A 19576-nucleotide genomic window follows, 5' to 3' on the forward strand; every position below is an offset into this window, starting at 1 on the left:
CTTCTCAAAATAAAAACCAAAACAAAAGTAAAAAAATTTTAAAACTCAAGATTGAACTAACAATTTATTTTGATCTTAAAATTTAATCTTATAAGAAAGACGTGCATCTTTATATTGTCACACCTTGAAAGAATATGAAGAAACTCAAGTTTAAAGTTTAAAGTGTCTTAGTATACCCACAAGACGAATTATACTAACTACTTCTGTTATTAATACTTAATTCTTTCCAAGAAAAAAAGGTTATAATTTAACGAGAGAATAAACGAACGATACTTAGAATTTGAGTAATCAATTTATGGAATTTTGGTCATTAGAAGTAGGCAAGAACCAAGTGAATTTGATTTTTTTATATCAAATTAAGTTATATAATGGAAAATATTGCTTTGGTGAGTGACACAGCAAAATCACATGAACGTGGAAGGTGAACCAAACCAAATGTTCCTTTATAAATATTTATATTTATTGGGATGGGTACCCATAAATTGAATGTAAGTGAACATTGTGAATTGACAAACTGTGACCATGCTGCTAGGGTGTCTCACTCCAAGTAGGTGAGGATAACTATCCAATAATTTTCTTACAGATCAGATTTTGTTTTTATTTTCCTTTTGTATCTATTATAGTCATCGAGATAAGAACATAATTTTGCAACAATTTTACGTTTTAACCATTGAATCGTGAATAAATTTTCAATCCTATATAGTTTATCTTTCTTCTATCAATCTGCCAATGACACGGGTTTGAAGCTTTTGGGTTTCAGGAGCTGAAAGAAGCAGAGTTCAGTGTGAAGTGGGTGGTGCAATTGTGCAACTTTTTTGATACTACTATTACGCATGGCTTATAAATCGTTGAGTTCTATCACTGTGTTGGATATTGAATCCCTCGGAATTGCAAAAGAAGATGCAACCACTCTCCACCAAAGTCTCACAGAAATCATCAAAATTCATGGAGATGGCACCCCTGCCACGTGGCAGCACATCAGCAGCAGCCTCCTCAACCCTGAACTTCCCTTCCCCTTCCATCAGATGCTGTACTATGGTTGCTACAAGGATTTCGGTCCCGACCCACCCGCTTGGATACCCGACCCGTATGTGGTTTGAGATATGTGTTGTTTTTTCGATTATATGGAAGTTGTTTAGTTCATCATGGTGGGGAATGATTGAAATGTGTGTTTACCCTTGTAGTGGAATGAAAGGTTGATGACACTTTCTATTTTGAACCTTATTTCATGTGTGGTTAGGAAAAGTGCTGCTTTGACAAATGTTTGGCAGTTGCTAGAGAGGAAAGGGAAAGAATTTATGGGTTCGGCATATAAGGATCCAATTACAAGCTTTGATGATTTCCTGAAGTTCTCAGTCTCAAATCCTGAGGTTGAAAAACACTTTTTTCAATGCACTTTTCAATAATGTGTGAAATTTATACTTCTCCCACAAGGTTTTAGATTGCAATTAGTATAGTACGAAAAGTTCAGACTTTTGTTATTCCAGAAAGTTGCAGGCAAATGGAACTGTAATTGCAGTCTTAGTTCCAACTGCAGACTTTAATTTAAAGCTGTCACTCCCACTATATATACGGTGGGAGTTTTCTATTTCTTGAGTTTTTCTGTACTTGGCAGCTTTGTAATTGTGGTTGTATGCTGTTTCAGATATGTTGGAAATCTGTGTTTGATGAAATGGACATATCATTTTCCAAACCACCTGAATGCATCTTACGTGATAGCCCCACAGGGGAAGGCCCATTATCACACCCAGGTGGTCAATGGCTTCCTGGAGCATCTATTAATCCAGCACAGAATTGCATAAATATAAATGGTAAAAGGGGTTTGAATGATACAGTAATAATATGGCGCGAAGAACAACATGATGATCTCCCTCTACAAAGGATGACACTCAAGGAACTGCGTGAAGAAGTATGGTATGCTACAAATAGCCTGTCCTTGTTATTATTAGGTTTTTATGCTTTTTAACATATTGTATTTATGAATTGTATCATAACACGTGAAAATTTGGTTTTGTTGATTGTTATTTTAAAGACAGTGATGGTTAAGGAATCAAAGGTGAAGAGTTATTATTGGAAAAAGTTAATATTATTTGTCACTACATTTCGACCACGATCTCTAATACTAACTTTGTATATGTTGATTCTCAACCATTATTTAAGAGCAATGCTTAGCAAAACTGTTTCAAATAAATGTTTGTTATATATTTTAACTTTAAGTGACACAAATTTAAGATGATTCCTTGTCAATGCTAAATTTAGAGGCATCCTACTCATGATTGTGATCATAATATCTTTCCACTTTACCTATGGATTCCATTGCATCTTCTCCCTTAAAAACGGGAATATCCAATCTTCTCCACTTATAACAACCGTACACTTCACCTACTGAATCCTCCTCTGAAAACTCAGTTGAAACCCTCTGGTTCTTAGTAGTTACTGCACTTGCAACTTTTCCTCTTTCACGAATCTTTCAATAATATTTTTCAACTGTGATTCTCAACTTGCATCAATTTGGGTCAATCTTGCATCTAATCTTGCTTCAAAATCATCTAGTAATGTAAGTCCATTTGCTAAGGGCCTCTTCGATGCCTCCTATCTTGACTCCATCATTCTTGTGTTTACTATGAGTAGTACCCACAAAGCTCTTTTCAGAAAGAGCTCTGATACCAACTTATAGAAACTGGATCAGAAAACTAAGGAAGATGACGTTTACAGAGATAAGAGAGACGAACACAGCATGCTTCCTTCAATGTATGGTATTACAAAAACGATAACTCTGGTTATTCGAGGGACCAATATCCTCCTAACATATATTTTTCCTGCTCATTCTCTAGACCCCAAAAACGTATTTAAACAAACTCTCTTATTCTTTAACTAACTCTTCTAACTAGTTGAAACTACATCCAATAGCTCTGTTCCCATTTCCCTTATTTCTTCTCTCACAAGCCTTTGTAATAGGTGGTCGTATCCTACCAAGTCATTCAGGTACTTTGTCCCTTGACATTCAGCATCTTGGGCTAGGTAGCTGTTTAGGCCCAACAGCATCCAGTCTAGTGGGGCTCAATACTTATTCTGGACTAGAGGCATTGTCCAGATCATACTACATTCTTGCTATTTTAAGATTTTGAATTTTTTATTTGTATAATATTGTGATAGAAGATATACGTGGTAGCAGTATGCAGCAGTTCTTAAATTCATGGCATCTTTTGGGTTAAGCTTTGAATCTAAAACATTGCATGGTATGATTATTCTACACTTTGCTTCTTCACACCCAAATGTTAATAAAATTAAAATTATATCTTGCTATTTCTTTTAACGTGTAGGTTAGTTGCATATGCTCTCAATTCTCTGGATCTGGAGAAAGGATCTGCAATTGCGATTGATATGCCAATGAATGTCAAGTCTGTGGTTATCTACCTAGCTATTGTTCTTGCAGGTTATGTTGTTGTATCGATTGCTGATAGTTTTGCTGCTAGTGAAATATCAAACAGGCTTAGAATATCAAATGCAAAAGTCGTATTTACTCAGGTTGACTCTCTAATTTCCTCTGATACTTTTTTGGTCGTGTATATTTGGGTTTTTTTTAATGATTTTTCTGATTTCTTACTAGGAAAACTAAACTCATTTATTAGTGTTGAAACTATATTGATTTTAAGTAGGGAAGGACTAAAAGAGAGAATAGAGATTGAATAATCTAAAATTGATATCCATATGACGTGATACAAAATATTAGTAGCCCTACTTGTTCTAATTCTGATTAAGTAACAAACCATGAATTATGGTGAAACTTGTCAATAGCAACAATAAAAACAAAGTCCTGTCTCACTTGGTGAGGTCGGCATGATCCCAAATGCCATTCGATTCAGTTTTTTTTCTTCTATAAACTCATGTTAGGCATCACTATAACGCCGTTCAATTGAAAAATGAAGTCTTAAGAAATATTAATGATCATGAGATCTCCCGTGACAACTTACCCAGTGTCTTTCTTGGTCTCATTTTCTTCCTTTTCAATGGACTAAAAACCATGCAATGATTCAAAGATACAACAACTCCTAGTTAAAGCTTATTATGCTTTAAGTTTATAATTGAACATATTGACAGAAAAAAAAACTATAATAGCCATGTCATACTAGGTGAGGTGAATTGCATGGGATTATGTGATGCTTACTTGTAAACCAAAATATTTAGGATTTTATTCACCATGACATCTCTCAATGGCCTTCTTTGTAAATGTCAATTTCCTTTTACAAATGTCCAAATCATTTTAATCAATTTTCTATCATGTTGTCCTCAATAGCTGTCTTGCCAATATTTCCTCATAAACAATCGCTATGTGTTTTGTCCCTTTTTGTGTGGCTACGCATTTATCTTATTATTCTCAATGCTGCTACTTGTACTTTCTGTTTTCTCATGTTGTCTCTTTGAAGACCAACTTTCATTACAATAAACTATTGTTGGTCATATAGCAGTACTATAAAACTAAACGTACCTAAAGAAAAATGTATTAAAAATATTAACACAGTGCAACATCTAGGTCAAGAAAGGAGGCCATGGTTCATAGAGATGGAGCTAGATTGCATTTGCGACATGAGATGGTACCGGGCAACATTTGTGATGGAAACTATCTGGACCAAAGTTAGGGGCCAATCTACTTCAGGATGGTGTGATTTACCCATCATAAGTCACCATTGGTATGATTCATGGGAGAAAGAACTTGTCACTTGAATGAATCGGTTGGAGATGTCACCACTAGTATGATTCTTTAGTGCAAAAGGACTACATGACAAACACCTTTTATAAATAGGAGTTACATCTAAGAAATATATTAAAATTATCCAATCTCTATTCTCTCTTTTCCTCCTTTTCCTACATATAAACCAATAATTTGAACGTTTTTAAAGAACAAGTTTATTTCTCAATAGGTTGGCTATTAGTCTTATTGTTAAAATGGTTGTCAATTTTTTGGCTAATTGTGTTTTTATGATTGTTTAGTTTTTTCATGTGTTTCTCTACCCTTTCCTTTGACATTTCATTTTTCAGGATCTCATTATTCGTGGCGACAAAAGTATCCCCCTTTACAGGTGAGAATGCTTTTCACTATTTGGTACATACACACTATAGTTGAGTTGTTCACTTTGTCGCTCAGAAATTTGGTCTCTCATATTGTTGCTTCACGAATGCAGGAGAGTTGTAGATGCAGAGTCACCTATGGCAGTAGTTATCCCTACCAAAGGATCTGAATTTAGCATGAAACTGCGGGACAGTGATCTTTCTTGGCATGATTTTTTGGAGAAAGTCTATAGTCTCAAGTATGCACTTTAATCTATTTATTAATAGATATTCTCTATTTATCAAATAAATTATTGGCCGAGAACCAATAAAATATTGGCCAAGAATATGCCTTTGATACTATATTATCATGTTCGCTGATGCATAGAGCTAATGACAGAATGAAAAGTTTCAATTGTTTATGATATGCTCTTGGAATTCTAATTCTCATTTGTTGTCATGCAACCTACAGAGGCAAGGAATTCATAGCAACAGAACAACCGGTAGAAACATTTACAAACATTCTCTTTTCATCTGGAACAACTGGTAAGAGTTTTTTTCTTTTGACCTGAAAGGATACATACTAGACTAAAAAAAGCTTTGTATTGTTGATAAAGGATATTTGAGGAAAAAGAATTAATTCAATGTCAACACTTCTTTCACCATATGAAGCTGGTCAATAGCTAAGTTAATATCATCTCATTTGGTGGTATAGGTGATCCAAAGGCAATTCCATGGACCAATATTACTCCTCTAAAAGCTGCTGCAGATGCATGGTTCAACATGGACATTCGTAAAGGTGATGTGGTCTGCTGGCCCACTAATCTTGGATGGATGATGGGGCCATGGCTAGTATATGCATCCTTGCTAAATGGAGCTTCGATGGCTTTATATGTTGGATCTCCTCTTGGGTCTGGCTTTGCCAAGTTCGTACAGGTATGAATTTATTTTTATGTTCAAAATTTTCAGTCTTTCCCATGGCTTTTATTTCCTCTGAATTGTGAATGCTTGTTGTTCATCCATAGACTGATACAGTTTACTATATCTGAAGAAAAACAAGTACATATTTGGGAGATAATATTATGTTATTATTATTGTTTTACTTTTATATTTCTATGAACTCAAGCAAACAAATCATAAACAAAAAATGCATGTTCGTTTTATGTCTCTATTCACTGAAATGTAAATAGAAACTATAATTTTTAGCAGTTTTTTCATCTAAGGTCCTTTTACTCTTGTTAATTTATCATTTCAAGTATATAATCTACTTGTAGTTAGGTGCATTTGAGGGGATGTCAAACATATTTCATGTATTTTTGTTCAATTACACAAGTAGATGAATGGAATGTGTTTTTTTTGGCCTACACCTTGCAGCTCTTGATCTATAAAATTTAGTTAGTTTTTACCATTTGTTGTTATATGTAACAAGAAAAAGACATCGCAACAGTTATCTCTATTTTGGTCAATCCTTAGGATTATTTCGTATGTTTTGTTCTTCACTCTAGATACTTGTGTCCTTTTCAGGATGCTAAAGTAACAATGCTTGGTGTTATTCCAAGTATTGTCCGGAGTTGGAAAAGTGCAAATTCCACATCTGGATATGATTGGTCTTCTATCCGGTGAGTAATTTAGTTGAAGCGAATCTACTCTTTAACAAGGTGGTAGGGCATATATTTGAATATAATTTATGGTTATGAAATATTTGATTGGAAATATTCTTGTGAATGATGTAGGTGCTTTGGCTCCTCTGGTGAAGCATCTAATGTAGATGAATACCTTTGGCTGATGGGGAGAGCTCTCTACAAGCCTGTCATTGAATATTGTGGTGGTACAGAAATTGGGGGTGGCTTTGTGTGTGGATCACTACTACAGTCTCAGGCATTAGCTGCTTTTAGTACGCCTGCTATTTGCTGCAGTTTGTATATTCTTGGTGATAATGGTCATCCTATTGTAAGTGCTATTCATTCAATTTTTCTATTGTAAGTGCTAGTGTGTTCATGGAAGTAATGAGAGGGGTTGGAAACTCTATTATAGGAAGAAGTTTAAAAATGAAACCAGTTAGTCGTTATAGCGGTGGGAGACTTTTTGAGAAAGTCTATATATTGTTATCGTGCTGGGTATTGAGATAAGTATAATAGTTTGTTGTGACAGGAAATTCCATGTGTCAAAGGAAGGAAATTTTGAGTGGCTAGTTGTTGTATAACATAGAAACGGGTCTCTTTTTACATTATCTGTATCTTTTTTTGCCAACTCTTAAGATGGCACGTAACTAGTTTGGTCCAACATGCCGGATCCTCAAAAGGACATATTGGAGAGTCAACTAAGTACATTGGAAATATGGGCCAGTGAACAAGGAAAAGTTCTTGTAGAATTGAAAGCAGATTTGTCCATTGTGAAAGACAACTTGCCAGACATGAAAGAAATCAAAAAACTTCTTCGTGAAATCTAGAAAGGAGGAAAATGGTCTAAAGGTTGGGAGAATGTAGTCAACGATGACAAAAAGAGGGAAGAAAGATCTGTTCATGGTAAGAGATCTGATACGGACGGAGAAGAATTGTTGAGGCCCTGGATGGTGGAATTGTCTACATTCAAAGGGGGTGATCAGTTAGGATAGATAACAAGTGCTAAAATTTTTTTAAGTACATAATGTCACTCAAATGGAAAAATTACGTTTGGCTCTTGTTAGTATGGAAAGAAATGCAAGTCACTAGTTTAAATTTTGGCATCGGAAGTTCAACAACCCATCTTGAGATTTTGCAAGTGCATTGAATAGAAGATTCTGAGCTAGGGAGTGTGGTAATGTGTTTGAACTAGTGACAATAGGACAAAATGAAAAGGTGGACGACTACATCAAAGAGTTTGAAACATTGGTGTCGCAAGCTCTGCATACATACATCACAAGACCAACTGTTGGCATTTTTCTTTGCCGGGCTGCAATATAATATTCATAATCAAATTCGACCACATCATCCAAACGATTTCGTTCGAGCTATGGAAATTGCGTGGATGTGGAGGAAACAATGAAAGAGCCTGGCAGGTAGGTGGTTCATGTATGAATAATACATCCACTTTTTGGTATCATGGAGGAAGAGGGGTAGTTTCAGGTGAAGATACTTTCAAAAGCACCAGTAATATGCAAGCTTCAACTAGTATATAGGGTCACCAAGTAGGAGGAAACAAAACAGTGGGGCTGAGAAATCGTGAAACCAGAAACCTTCCTTACCTGAACATATTACGAGATAAGAGGGAAGGTATTTCCATTCTGGAGGAGCCTATAGTCCAGGACATCATTGTCCTGAAAAAAATTTAAGGGTAATAATCTTGGTTGAAGATGAGGGATCAGGAGAAGTAGGGGATATAAGGCAGACTAAGATTGAGGAGTGTTTGCAGAAAATAATGGAAGAATACCTTGATCGAGAATGTTAGCGCATGGACTTGTCCATTTTTTTCTGCAGGAGGTTCAGCACAACCTTGTGCTATAAAATTGCAAGGGAAGGAGATGGGAAGATCAATGTTGCTTTTGATTGATAGTAGTCACAATTTCATTTCTTCAGAATTGGTGCCATTACTTGGTTTACAAGTGGAATCAACCCAACCTTATAGTGTTAGATTAGAAGACGGAAACCGAAAACAAACAAATGGTTGTTGTAGGGACATAGAAGTGTAGTTGGATAAGTATACTGTGAAGGAGACATTTTCTATTTTGAGTTAGGAGGAGTGGATTTGATCTTGGGGTAGAATGGTTGGCTACATTGGGAGATGTAAGGTGGATTCAAGAACTTTATCAATGAATTGGAGCACATTAGCACACTAGGCCAGTCTGTTAGAATTAAGAAGGATCCTACTTTGGAAAAAAGCTTGGTGACCACAAGCGTTGATGAAATAAATGGAAATTAGAAGTTGTCTCAATCATGTGGGAAGTGAAAAATAGAAAACAATTATCAAGAGATAAAAAAACAACTGATTTGAGAAACAACAAAGAAAATTGGGAAAGGTCTCGAAAGATTGTGAAGGAGTCTTTAGTGAACTCAAAGAACTACCACCTCACACGGATGTGGATCATAAAATTCCAATCAAATTTTGAGTGAATCTAGTTAATGTGAGACCCTATAGCTACCCTCACCTCTTAAAAACTGAAATAGAAAAACAGGTGGGGGAAATGTTTAAGTTAGGGATCATCAAACCTTAAGAAAAAATATGAAAGTTTGTACGTCAATTATCATGCTTTAAATAAAGCAACTATCTGTGACAAATTCCCTATTCCAATCATAGAAGAACTTCTTGATGAGTTACATGGGGCACATTATTTTGAAAGTGGATTTTAAGACTAGATATCATCAAATTTGCATGCATGAATCGAATATTCAGAGGACTTTGTTCCGAACTCATAATGGGCATTATGATCCCTTAGTTATGCTGTTTTGGTTGACTAATGCCCCAGCTACTTCCAAATGCACCATGAACACCATTTTGCGGCCATATCCTAGGAGGTTTGTGTTAGCTTTTTTTTTTTTTTTTTTAATTTTATGATATACTGATTTACAGCAAAACATGAGAAGAGCATTTGGCACAGTCGAAACAGGTTTTGAGAACATTACAACAACACCAATTTTATGCTAACTGGAAAAAGTGAGAATTCGAACATCTAGAATTCAAAAATTGGGTAATGTTATCTCTAGTAAAGGGGTAGAAATGGATCCCCAAAAGATCTCATGAATCCTTCAATGGCCTATTCCCAAAACTATAAAGGCCCTAAGGGGACTTTTGGGACTCACAGGTTAATATAGAAGGTTCATTTACAACTATGGAAAAATAGCAAGACCTTTGACTCAATTGCTGAAAAAACGGAATTTCCTGTGGTCTGAAGAAAGCAATATGGCAATGCAGCAACAAAAGATCACAACAACTCCCGTTCTAACAATACTAGATTTCAACCAGCCTTTTCGAGAAGTCTATGCATTCTTATTTGTGGGGTGTTGAGAAAAGAAGGTTTATAGTTTGTCATGACGGGTAATAGCCTATGTGAAAGGAAGGATTCCTTTGTAATTCTTGTCCTTCTGTTTTGGGTGGCTAATTGTTGAATTATACAGAACGGGTCTGTTTTTACGTCATCTCTATCTTGTTTTGCCAACTGTTCAGAAGTCACGTAACGTAGTGATGTATGACTTTGTAAGTAATGTTTGATAATTTTAGTCATCGTAACCTTTTCTATGACCACTGTATTCTTATGTTCACAATTACTAAGACTGTTCTATATTTTATTGTTTTAGTTCCAGAAGACATTGTGCTGAGTTTTTACAAAATCATTTAAAATTTCAAATGATCTCTGGCATTTCAATCTTCTTTTCTGTTACAGCCACAAAATGTTCCGGGAATAGGCGAGCTGGCTCTTGGTTCCCTCATGCTTGGGGCATCAAATACACTGCTGAATGCTGATCATTATGATGTCTATTTCAAAGGAATGCCTCTATTGAATGGAAAGGTTGGCATAGCATTTATTATGTGGTAATTGGGTATTGGCTTACCTGAAATTATACAATTGAGTTTCTCTAATCAGGTTTTACGGAGGCATGGTGATGTATTTGAGCGTACGGCTAGAGGATACTATCATGCACATGGTCGTGCAGACGACACAATGAACCTTGGGGGAATCAAGGTAAACATCTTGCCTAGATAATAATCAGTAAATTATTTAGATTGTTAATGAATATGAACATATGATATGCCAAATAAAAACTAACCTCTTTTAGGAGCAAAGCAACCATTCTCTATTTCTTTGGTGTGATCTGACATTTCATGCTGTTTGTGTGGACAGGTGAGTTCGGTTGAGATTGAACGCATATGCAATGAAGTAGATAACAGTGTTCTGGAAACAGCTGCGATAGGAGTTCCACCTTCTGGTGGTGGACCTGAGTTGTTGACTATAGTAGTTGTATTCAAGGATGCAAATTTTGCAAAGCAAGATTTACAACAATTGAGGATGTCTTTTAATTCAGCTCTCCAAAAGAAACTAAATCCACTATTTCGGGTATTGATCATTTTCCTATTAGAAGATTACCAGGAATACAATCTTTACTGATACATTTTTTTTATTGATTAAAATTTATTGAAAGTTAAATATGATGGGGGATCCATAAAATTATTTTCATTAAAATTCAATTAATAAAAGAAATTATGTGAAAAACTTATGTGCATATTATTTCTCTTAGTGACAAATGTTTTACAGCAGTTTAGCGCTCTAAATACATGCTCATTTGTGTAGGTTTCTCAGGTTGTAGCACTGCCATCTCTTCCAAGGACGGCATCAAACAAGGTTATGAGAAGGGTTTTGCGACAGCAGCTGACAGAAACTAACCAAAGTTCCAAAATATAATGCTGTCATTTGATTCAAATATTCAAGATTGGATATCCAAAGAGTCATTATGGTACACAATTAAAACTATTTTTCTTATGGTACTTCAATTAAAAATAATGTACAATTGGTATATAAAATATTTCAAATAATATTCTGTTTCGTAGAGGTTTAGTTTCATATAAATAAAAAAGGTTCAGTGCAGGATTTTCATCTCATGGAATAATATATTTATCAATTGTCATGTATTATTGTTGTTTAAAATAAAAATAGGTTAAAATACTCTCTGCTAGTCCTCATTTTTATACCAAAATTTCAATTTAGTCATCATAGTTTTATTAGTCTCAATTAGGTCCACATTTTTATAAATCAGTAATAATTAGGTTATTTTCGTTAATATGAAAGGTGCCATGAGTCAGCTTCTCGTTTTTTTGAATTTTTTGAATTTTGATTTTTTTTTTAAATTTTTAAATTTTTTTCTTAAAAATATTTATGTCACATGTCATGTTTGTAGTGTGCCACGTGTTAATACATGTGTCAAATTATTGTATGAATCTCAATTTCGTCCTCATATCTATTAATTTGATTTGATTTCAGTCCTAAACTTTTTTAAAAATTTTCAATTTCATGTGTTCTAAATTTAGATTAAATTTTACTTTTATATAATATTATGATTATTTTTATTAAATATTTTAATAATATTAAGTGTATTTAATATTAAAATTTTAAATATTTATTTTAATTTGTTATAAAATTATTTTAAAATTTTACATTTAAATTTATAAAATTGTTATTTTTAAGCCAATTTTAAAAAATTGTTGATATTTAATGTTATACAAATAATTCGAATATAAATTTATAAATCTATATATTTATAATTTTAAAATAAAATTTAAATAAAGTTTAATATAAAATATAAATTTAAATAAATTTAATATTATTTAAAATATGTAATAGAAATATCATTTGTAATAAAAGTATCATCATAACATCTATGTAAAAATTAAATTTGGTCTAAATTTGGAATCTATGAAATTGAAAACTTTAAAAAATATTTGGAACTGAAATCAAATCAATTTAACAAATATGATGATCAAATTGATATTCATACAATAATTTGACACGTGTCACCATATTAGATTGACATGTGACACACTACAGACTTGGCACGTGACATCAATATTTTTGTAAAAAAAATTAAAAAAATAAAAAAATTTAAAAAAACGAGGAGCTGACACGTAACACTTACTTAACAGTGTTAATTCCATACTAACGGAAAAAATCTAATTGTTACTAATTTAAAAAAATGTGAACCTAATTAAGACTAATAAAAATATGAGGATCAAATTGAGATTTTGGTACAAAAACGAGGACCAACAAAGTATTTTAACTAATAAAACTCCTTAAAATGTTAGTAACCAAACTGAGTTGAATGAAATATCATGATTGCAAGACGTTCACTTAAAAGTTAGATTATCAAAATGTTCCTATTGTTATATGTAATATTAAATTATGTATAAATAATTTAAAAATATTTTTATAAATTTTATTGAATGATTAAAAATATAAAAAAAATGATTTATAAAAAAAATAAATAATACAATATAGTTGTGTGAAGATAAATTTAATATATAAGGTGAAAAATAATTTTTAATAATAATTTTAGAAATAATAAATTTTTACTATAATTATAATAAATTATTATTTGTATTATTAATTTTTACTTTGTTGTTTTTACATAATAAAAAGAAGTGAAGGGATAATTTGGTAATTTGATAATGTCATCATTTAATTTCCTTTAGTTTTACTATGAGTAGAGATGACAAATAAACTCCTCCCCGTTTTGATGGGGAATCCCCGCATTGACTGGGTATGGGTATGGGTATGGGAAATCCCCGACTTACTTTTTCAGTTGGGTATGGAGGATGGGTATGGGGATGTACATATCCCCGCCATAATACCCGTCCCCGCCATATTTTCATTCTCGTTTAAATTATTAAAATATTCATAATTAATTAAGTAACCATATATATATATATATATATATATATATATTCTATTTTTTATTTCTTTTAATTATTTGGTTTGTCATGAAACTCATTCGCACCTCCAATATATTTTTTATTTTATCATAACCTTTATGTAATTATGTTAAAATGATGTATGTTAATTAAAAAAAATTATGCCTCACATTTGAATATTTATATTATTTTTTAATATTTTTATTTATTATATATTTTTCTTTCACATGAGAATGTTTGTACTCTCAATTTGAGGTAATATAACAAAAATTATTTACTTATTATTATTATTATTATTATTATTAATTTTTGTTTAATTTGAAAAACTCTTTTGTTTTATTAGAATAATTTTCGTTATTTTTCAACCATTGAGTATATATGTTGATATTTGAAAAGTTTTCTTAGTTCTCTAAGATATTTTTCATCTTATCATACCTTAATTATACATTTGATTTTCTTTGTGCGATTTCTTTCGATAGCTCTCAAATTATTTCTAAAACACACATTTGTTAGTTTTTTAATATTTTTATTTTTTTGTTTATTTTCATCATGTAGAATAATATTTCGATATATTCTATCTAATTATTTTTTATTTTATAACTCATTATTAATCATACTCTAATTTTTTCACTTTAAATTATGTTTGAAGTGGTTAAAATTATATATATATATATATATATATATATATATATAATTGATATTTAGGAATAGTATATGATAATTCACTACAAGAAAAACATGAAATAGTGACTGGGTTAGTCATTAACTCATATCAGTCACTATTTTTCATCATTGGTGGTAGTAGTTGATTTATTGTCTGAATCAGTGATTAAATTAGTGACCGATTCAATGATCGAATCAATATTTGATTTAGTGACCAATTTAATTACTAATTTATTTGTAATTTAATGACAAATTTTTTGGTCACTAATGATATTTCTATTTAATTTTAACCACTTCAAACATAATTTAATAATTAGTTCTCTAAGGTATTTTTCATCTTATCATACCTTAATTATACATTTGATTTCCTTTGTACAATTTCTTTCAATAGTCTCTCAAATTATTTCTAAAACACACATTTGTTAGTTTTTTAATATTTTTATTTATTGTTTATTTTCATAATGTAGAATAATGTTTTGATATATTTTATCTAATTATTTGTTATTTTATAACTCATTATTAATTATACTGTAATTTTTTCACTTTAATTGTATAAATAACTTTTGAAGTTCGAAAGATACAAAATCTATGTCAAAATTTTATTATTATGTTTATTATTTGTTCTTTGTGTCATTTTGATCAAGTGATGTATTATAACTTTTATTCGTGTATAAAAAAGAGATTCATTAGAATTTAAAAAATTGAAGTAAACACACATTTAAAATATATTTTAATTTGAATATTTGTTTTCCTTTTATATTTTTTTGAAATATTTTTTAATTTTATCAACTAAGTTTCATCAATGTTGTAGTTTGCAAATTTAATAAATGTTTTGGTTCTCATGAAATTTTATTTGGTATTCTAATCTAAAATGTAGACAATTATAATTTATTTCAAAATATTTGATATAGAAGAAACAATCATCCTCCTAATATTGAATATTTGATAATATTATGTTTTTTTTACCGTAATTTTTTTTCTTTTATAAAAATTAATTATGAAGTAGTTAGAACACGGGTACGAATATGGGTACGAGATTATACCCCTTACCCGGTGGAGATGGGGATGGGACAAAAGTTTAATACCCGTTGGATTTGGGTATGAGGATGATGATTAATTTTTTCTGCGGGGATGGATATGGGATAGCGAAACCCGTCCCCGCCCCGCCCGTTGCCATCCCTAACTATGAGTAGTATGATTGAATTTTCAGTGAATCTTTCTAATCATCTCCTTCCATCACCTTATATTACTTCAAAAAAATGCGTTACCCATTTGCTGATCATTGCTTCTTATTTCTCATAAATAATACATTTATCCAAAAGTGTTTGTGTTTATGAACTTGTCGCCTCTACTAAACATTGTATTCTACTACATATCATAGGTCATGTAGATTTTCAAATGGGTTCCAAAAGTCACACATTTGTAGCATGAGGTTGAAAGTAGTATTCTGTGCAATGAGATTAAAGTAAAACGTTGAAAATAATGCGCAGAGATCACGGCTTATACCATTTCGATAAAGAAAAAAAAAAGATATTGAGTAATAAAATATATAAAAATGGTAGTTAGTATTTTTAGTAATTAAGAGAAGTGTGCATAGCAATTATAAACCGAGTTTAGTGATAAAGACGATAGGAGACTATAAGAGACGCAAAATAAATTTCTAACATTAATCTTGAAATTGTCAATTCACTCTAGTTACTCTTTTAGAAACATTCTTCTTCTTCAGGTCATTAAATGAATACTTCTCCTATTTGTTTCTTAAAGGAATATTTTTCAAAAAAAGGATCCAAACAAAGTTTCTTCATAAAAACTTAGGGAGTTTAATAATTTTGAATCTCCCATTATAGTGTGCAAGAATGGAAGAAATATTTCATCATCTACTAAAAAGTCTATAACTTTATTTATTTCGAAAGCTTTTTTTTATTGTTCCTTGTTGTTTTCATGGATTCTTAACACATAAGTATTTCACTTTTATATTCAAAACTAAAAAATTCCTGAAATTTAACACGACCTTAAACACAAAACAACAACCACAATACCAAACATGTTAAAGTTGTCATTTTGTGTGTGTTATCTTTTGTTTCTACTTTCATGTTTAGTTTAGCAAAGCCAAAGTTTCATACTTTTCACATAAAAATTGTTTGACAACTCATTATAGAAGTAAAATGGTTATAGAAAAAAATAAACTTTTGTATTTATAAAGAAAAAAGAGAGTGAAAGATAGTGAAAAGTAGTATCAAAGTGTAAAAACTTTTTATGGTCAAAATGTTACTTTCTCCATATTTAAGTTCTACCATCACATGAATAATATTTAAGAGTTTTGTTATGTTTTCTTTCATCCAACGAAACTAAAACTTTAGTTGGAGGAAAAAAAAAATTTGACACAAAATAATCATTTGACTATCTACTACAATAGTAAAACAGTCATAAAAGATAAACTTTTGTATTTGTAAAAAAAAAAAAAGAATAACATATAGTGTCAAATGAGTGTAAAAGGTTCTTCGATGTCAAAATATCATTGTTCCAACAATATATTTTACAATATAAGGTATCATCTTCTAAGTGATTTTGAAATATTGAGAATGAGAAAATGAAAAAGCGAAAACCACTTAAAAGATGATACTTAAAATTATAAGAGAAAGTTGTCAAAGTATAATAGTCAAAAAATCATTTTTCATTTCAATAATGCTTTTTTATTTAACAACATAACATTAACATTATTATAAAGGAATGATAAGAAAAGAATGGAGAAAAAAGAAAGTGTAATTTGGTGGAACATAGAGTGAAAAAGGAGAAGGAAGACTCCTTCATGCCTTGAGTTCTTAAGGTTGAGTGAGAAAGAAGAGAGGGCCAAGATGGTGTAGGAATGAGGTCCTCTCCTTGGCCAAATTAGGTTTAGTCTTCTTAGTTCAGGTTTTAACTCGCTTAATTATTTATTTTAAACTATTAGATGAAAAATCATAAAAATCAAAATTCTTTGTATTTGAAATAATTACTTGTCGTTCATGAGTTGAGTGACCATTAATGAAAAGAATTTTGTAAACTAAGTTTTCTTCACACTTTTTTATCAACATTAAACAATGTATTAAATGCAAATAGCACTTCGAATGCTTCAATATTTTGATATGTTAAAAAATATACAAAAACTACAAAGAAATAGACGACTAAGATAGATATTATAATTATTTATGATTATTAAGAACATAACTTATAAAATTAAAAGAAGAAAGATGATGTTTGTTCCTAAGGAAAGTAATAAGAAGGATAAGATGGAGAGAGAGAGAGAGAAGTAAAAGGGTTCAACGGTGATTTGAATTCAATATTCTCATTTTCATGTTTCTCTGGGCGGTGTATTTGGAATACTCCAATCGGTTGTTTCTGATGGCGTAGCAGGCGAAGACGTAGATGATGGTCAGAAGAAGAACCACGCACGCATTCACTATGCTCATATCTCTCCACTGCTTCCTTACGCCGGCCAGCACTCCCCCTTTGCATGAATCGCAATCGAAACACATTTTCTCTTCCCTGTTGCTCCACGACCTGCAATCAGACTCCTCCGCCGCCGCGCCCGCTTTCGGCGCCTCCCACAACGTCCCGTTCAGTTTGAATCTACATTGCTCCGGCGGCTTGCAGCACCCAAACTGTTTGTAGAAAGGTCAGCGCTATGTTATATAGCCGTTGTTTCATTTCGATTTAATTTCAATTCTAAACTCATTTAAAATGATGAACAATAACTACTGAGTAATAAAAATGGAGAATCAAACAACTAAACCTGCGTGGTAGTTGAGTGTTTGAATACGAGGGAGACATTGTGAGCGTCCACGGCGAGGCCGTGGCAGATACGCGCCTGCGCGAAGCACCTCTTGGTGTCGTCCCAGTTGTGGTCGTCAGAGACGTAATGGCGCAGCCAGGGAGAGAAGTCCCGTACGGTGAAGCCCACGCGGGAGGCGTGGTGCGGCGCGTTGCCTTTGGTGACGACGACGAGCGCGACGAGAGTGAAGGAGGCGAAGGCGAGGATGACGAAGAAGGTGGCGATGAGGTAGAGGTAGAGGGCGGCGTTGACGCGGCACAACGCGCCGACGAGGCCGAGCGCGGAGACGACGGAGACGAAGAGGCCGCTGAATAAGAGCGGGTATTTGAGTACGTTCTGGCAGTCGCCGTGGACGCGGATGTAGGCGGACACACCCATGGCGGCAAGGCCCAGAAACAACGGCAGCGTGTGGAGGATTCCGACGAAGGTGTTGTTTATGCGAAACATTTTCCGACGACGATGTGTGTGGAAAAGTACGTGAGAAAATTGTGAGTAGAGAAAGAAGCGTAACTGTTTTATTAGGAGAAACGAAGAGGGAGTTAAGGGTGGTAACGGTGTTATGGTTTGTGAGGGAGTTGGCATGCACGCGACACACGATTGAGGAAATTGGTGTCTGAACTTAGAAACCGTGTTTATCCAAGTTTTTAAATTTTGGTTTACGGTTACTTTTGGATCAGTGTATCATTATGAATGAATTAGAAACTAATAATTTTTTGGTTAAAATAATTTGTCCATGTTTTTAGGTCTTAAAATTTTTTTAGTCTCAATTAGGTTTACATTTTTAAAAATATGGACCTAATTGAGATTAAAAAAAATCTTAAGACCTATTTAAGATTTTTCAATAAAAATATGGACGAAAATAGTATTTTAACCTAATTTTTTTAATGATTTCATTATAGCTATTTTAAATTAAAAATCACACTAGTTCCACAAGTGAAAACGTTGATGAACACTTGAAGATATCTATTTGTTTATTAACTAAGTATAGTGACTACATACTTAGTTTATGTTTCGTTTTATGTTGGAGTAAACTGAATTAAGTCTTACTTTTTGTTTTATTTAAGGTTTTAGGATCATCTTTCAAACTTTCAAAAGAACATTCAAAATTAGTCACATGTTTATGTATCTTTCAGTGTGAATTAATTAGCTATTAACATGTATCTTTCGGTGTGAATGGTTAGAATCAAACACTCATTATTAGACCAAAAGTTATAGCTATTGGTTAGGACGTAACTCTTTTTATTTAAGAGTGTAACAATCCAAGCGCCACGATTCAATTGTGACCCGACCCACTTGACTTTCGCCACGGGACAATTGATGTCACATGCAACAATGTGAATTAATATGCTATTTGCTTAGGAAATTTTAATAGGACAATTTTTTGTTAAGATTTTGAAATGTTTTATGCAAAATATGTTATTTAGGTAAAAAAAATTAAAAGGAATTGAAATTCTAAAATTTCATTAAAGGATTATTTAAAATTAAAGAATTTCAAATTTTACTTAATGTAAGAATTTGAAATTATTTATATTTTTAAGGTTCTAATACAAATCATCGGTTCCTTAAACTTTTCATTGGAATGATCATCATTCTCTTATATCTCGGTTAGGGGCTTATGTTCTTATCATGCTCAATTGTCCCATATTACTTAGGAGTTGAAGTAAAATGTAATTTAAATAC

General features: G+C 32.3%; 2 protein-coding genes across 2 annotated transcripts; one reads left to right on the forward strand and one right to left on the reverse strand.

Annotated features, from left to right (window-relative positions):
• The first annotated feature begins 477 nt into the window (after positions 1-477).
• On the forward strand, positions 478-11619 carry LOC114163127 (probable acyl-activating enzyme 17, peroxisomal). The gene is made up of 15 exons (XM_028047228.1): positions 478-551; positions 761-1087; positions 1241-1370; positions 1646-1914; positions 3324-3528; positions 5041-5081; positions 5184-5309; positions 5522-5595; positions 5765-5985; positions 6574-6668; positions 6783-6999; positions 10406-10531; positions 10607-10705; positions 10865-11077; positions 11312-11619. Exons 2-15 carry the CDS (start codon positions 834-836, stop codon positions 11420-11422), a joined length of 2181 nt encoding a protein of 726 aa, XP_027903029.1. The 5' UTR covers positions 478-551; positions 761-833; the 3' UTR covers positions 11423-11619.
• A 5625-nt stretch (positions 11620-17244) lies between these two features.
• Positions 17245-18614, reverse strand: LOC114164519 (tetraspanin-11-like). The gene is made up of 2 exons (XM_028049230.1): positions 17858-18614; positions 17245-17726 (listed from the first exon to the last, which is right to left on the reverse strand). Exons 1-2 carry the CDS (start codon positions 18476-18478, stop codon positions 17385-17387), a joined length of 963 nt encoding a protein of 320 aa, XP_027905031.1. The 5' UTR covers positions 18479-18614; the 3' UTR covers positions 17245-17384.
• Between the last annotated feature and the right edge of the window lie 962 nt (positions 18615-19576).

The sequence above is a fragment of the Vigna unguiculata genome, chromosome 9, assembly GCF_004118075.2.
Source record: "Vigna unguiculata cultivar IT97K-499-35 chromosome 9, ASM411807v1, whole genome shotgun sequence".
Classification (NCBI taxonomy): Eukaryota; Viridiplantae; Streptophyta; class Magnoliopsida; order Fabales; family Fabaceae; genus Vigna; species Vigna unguiculata.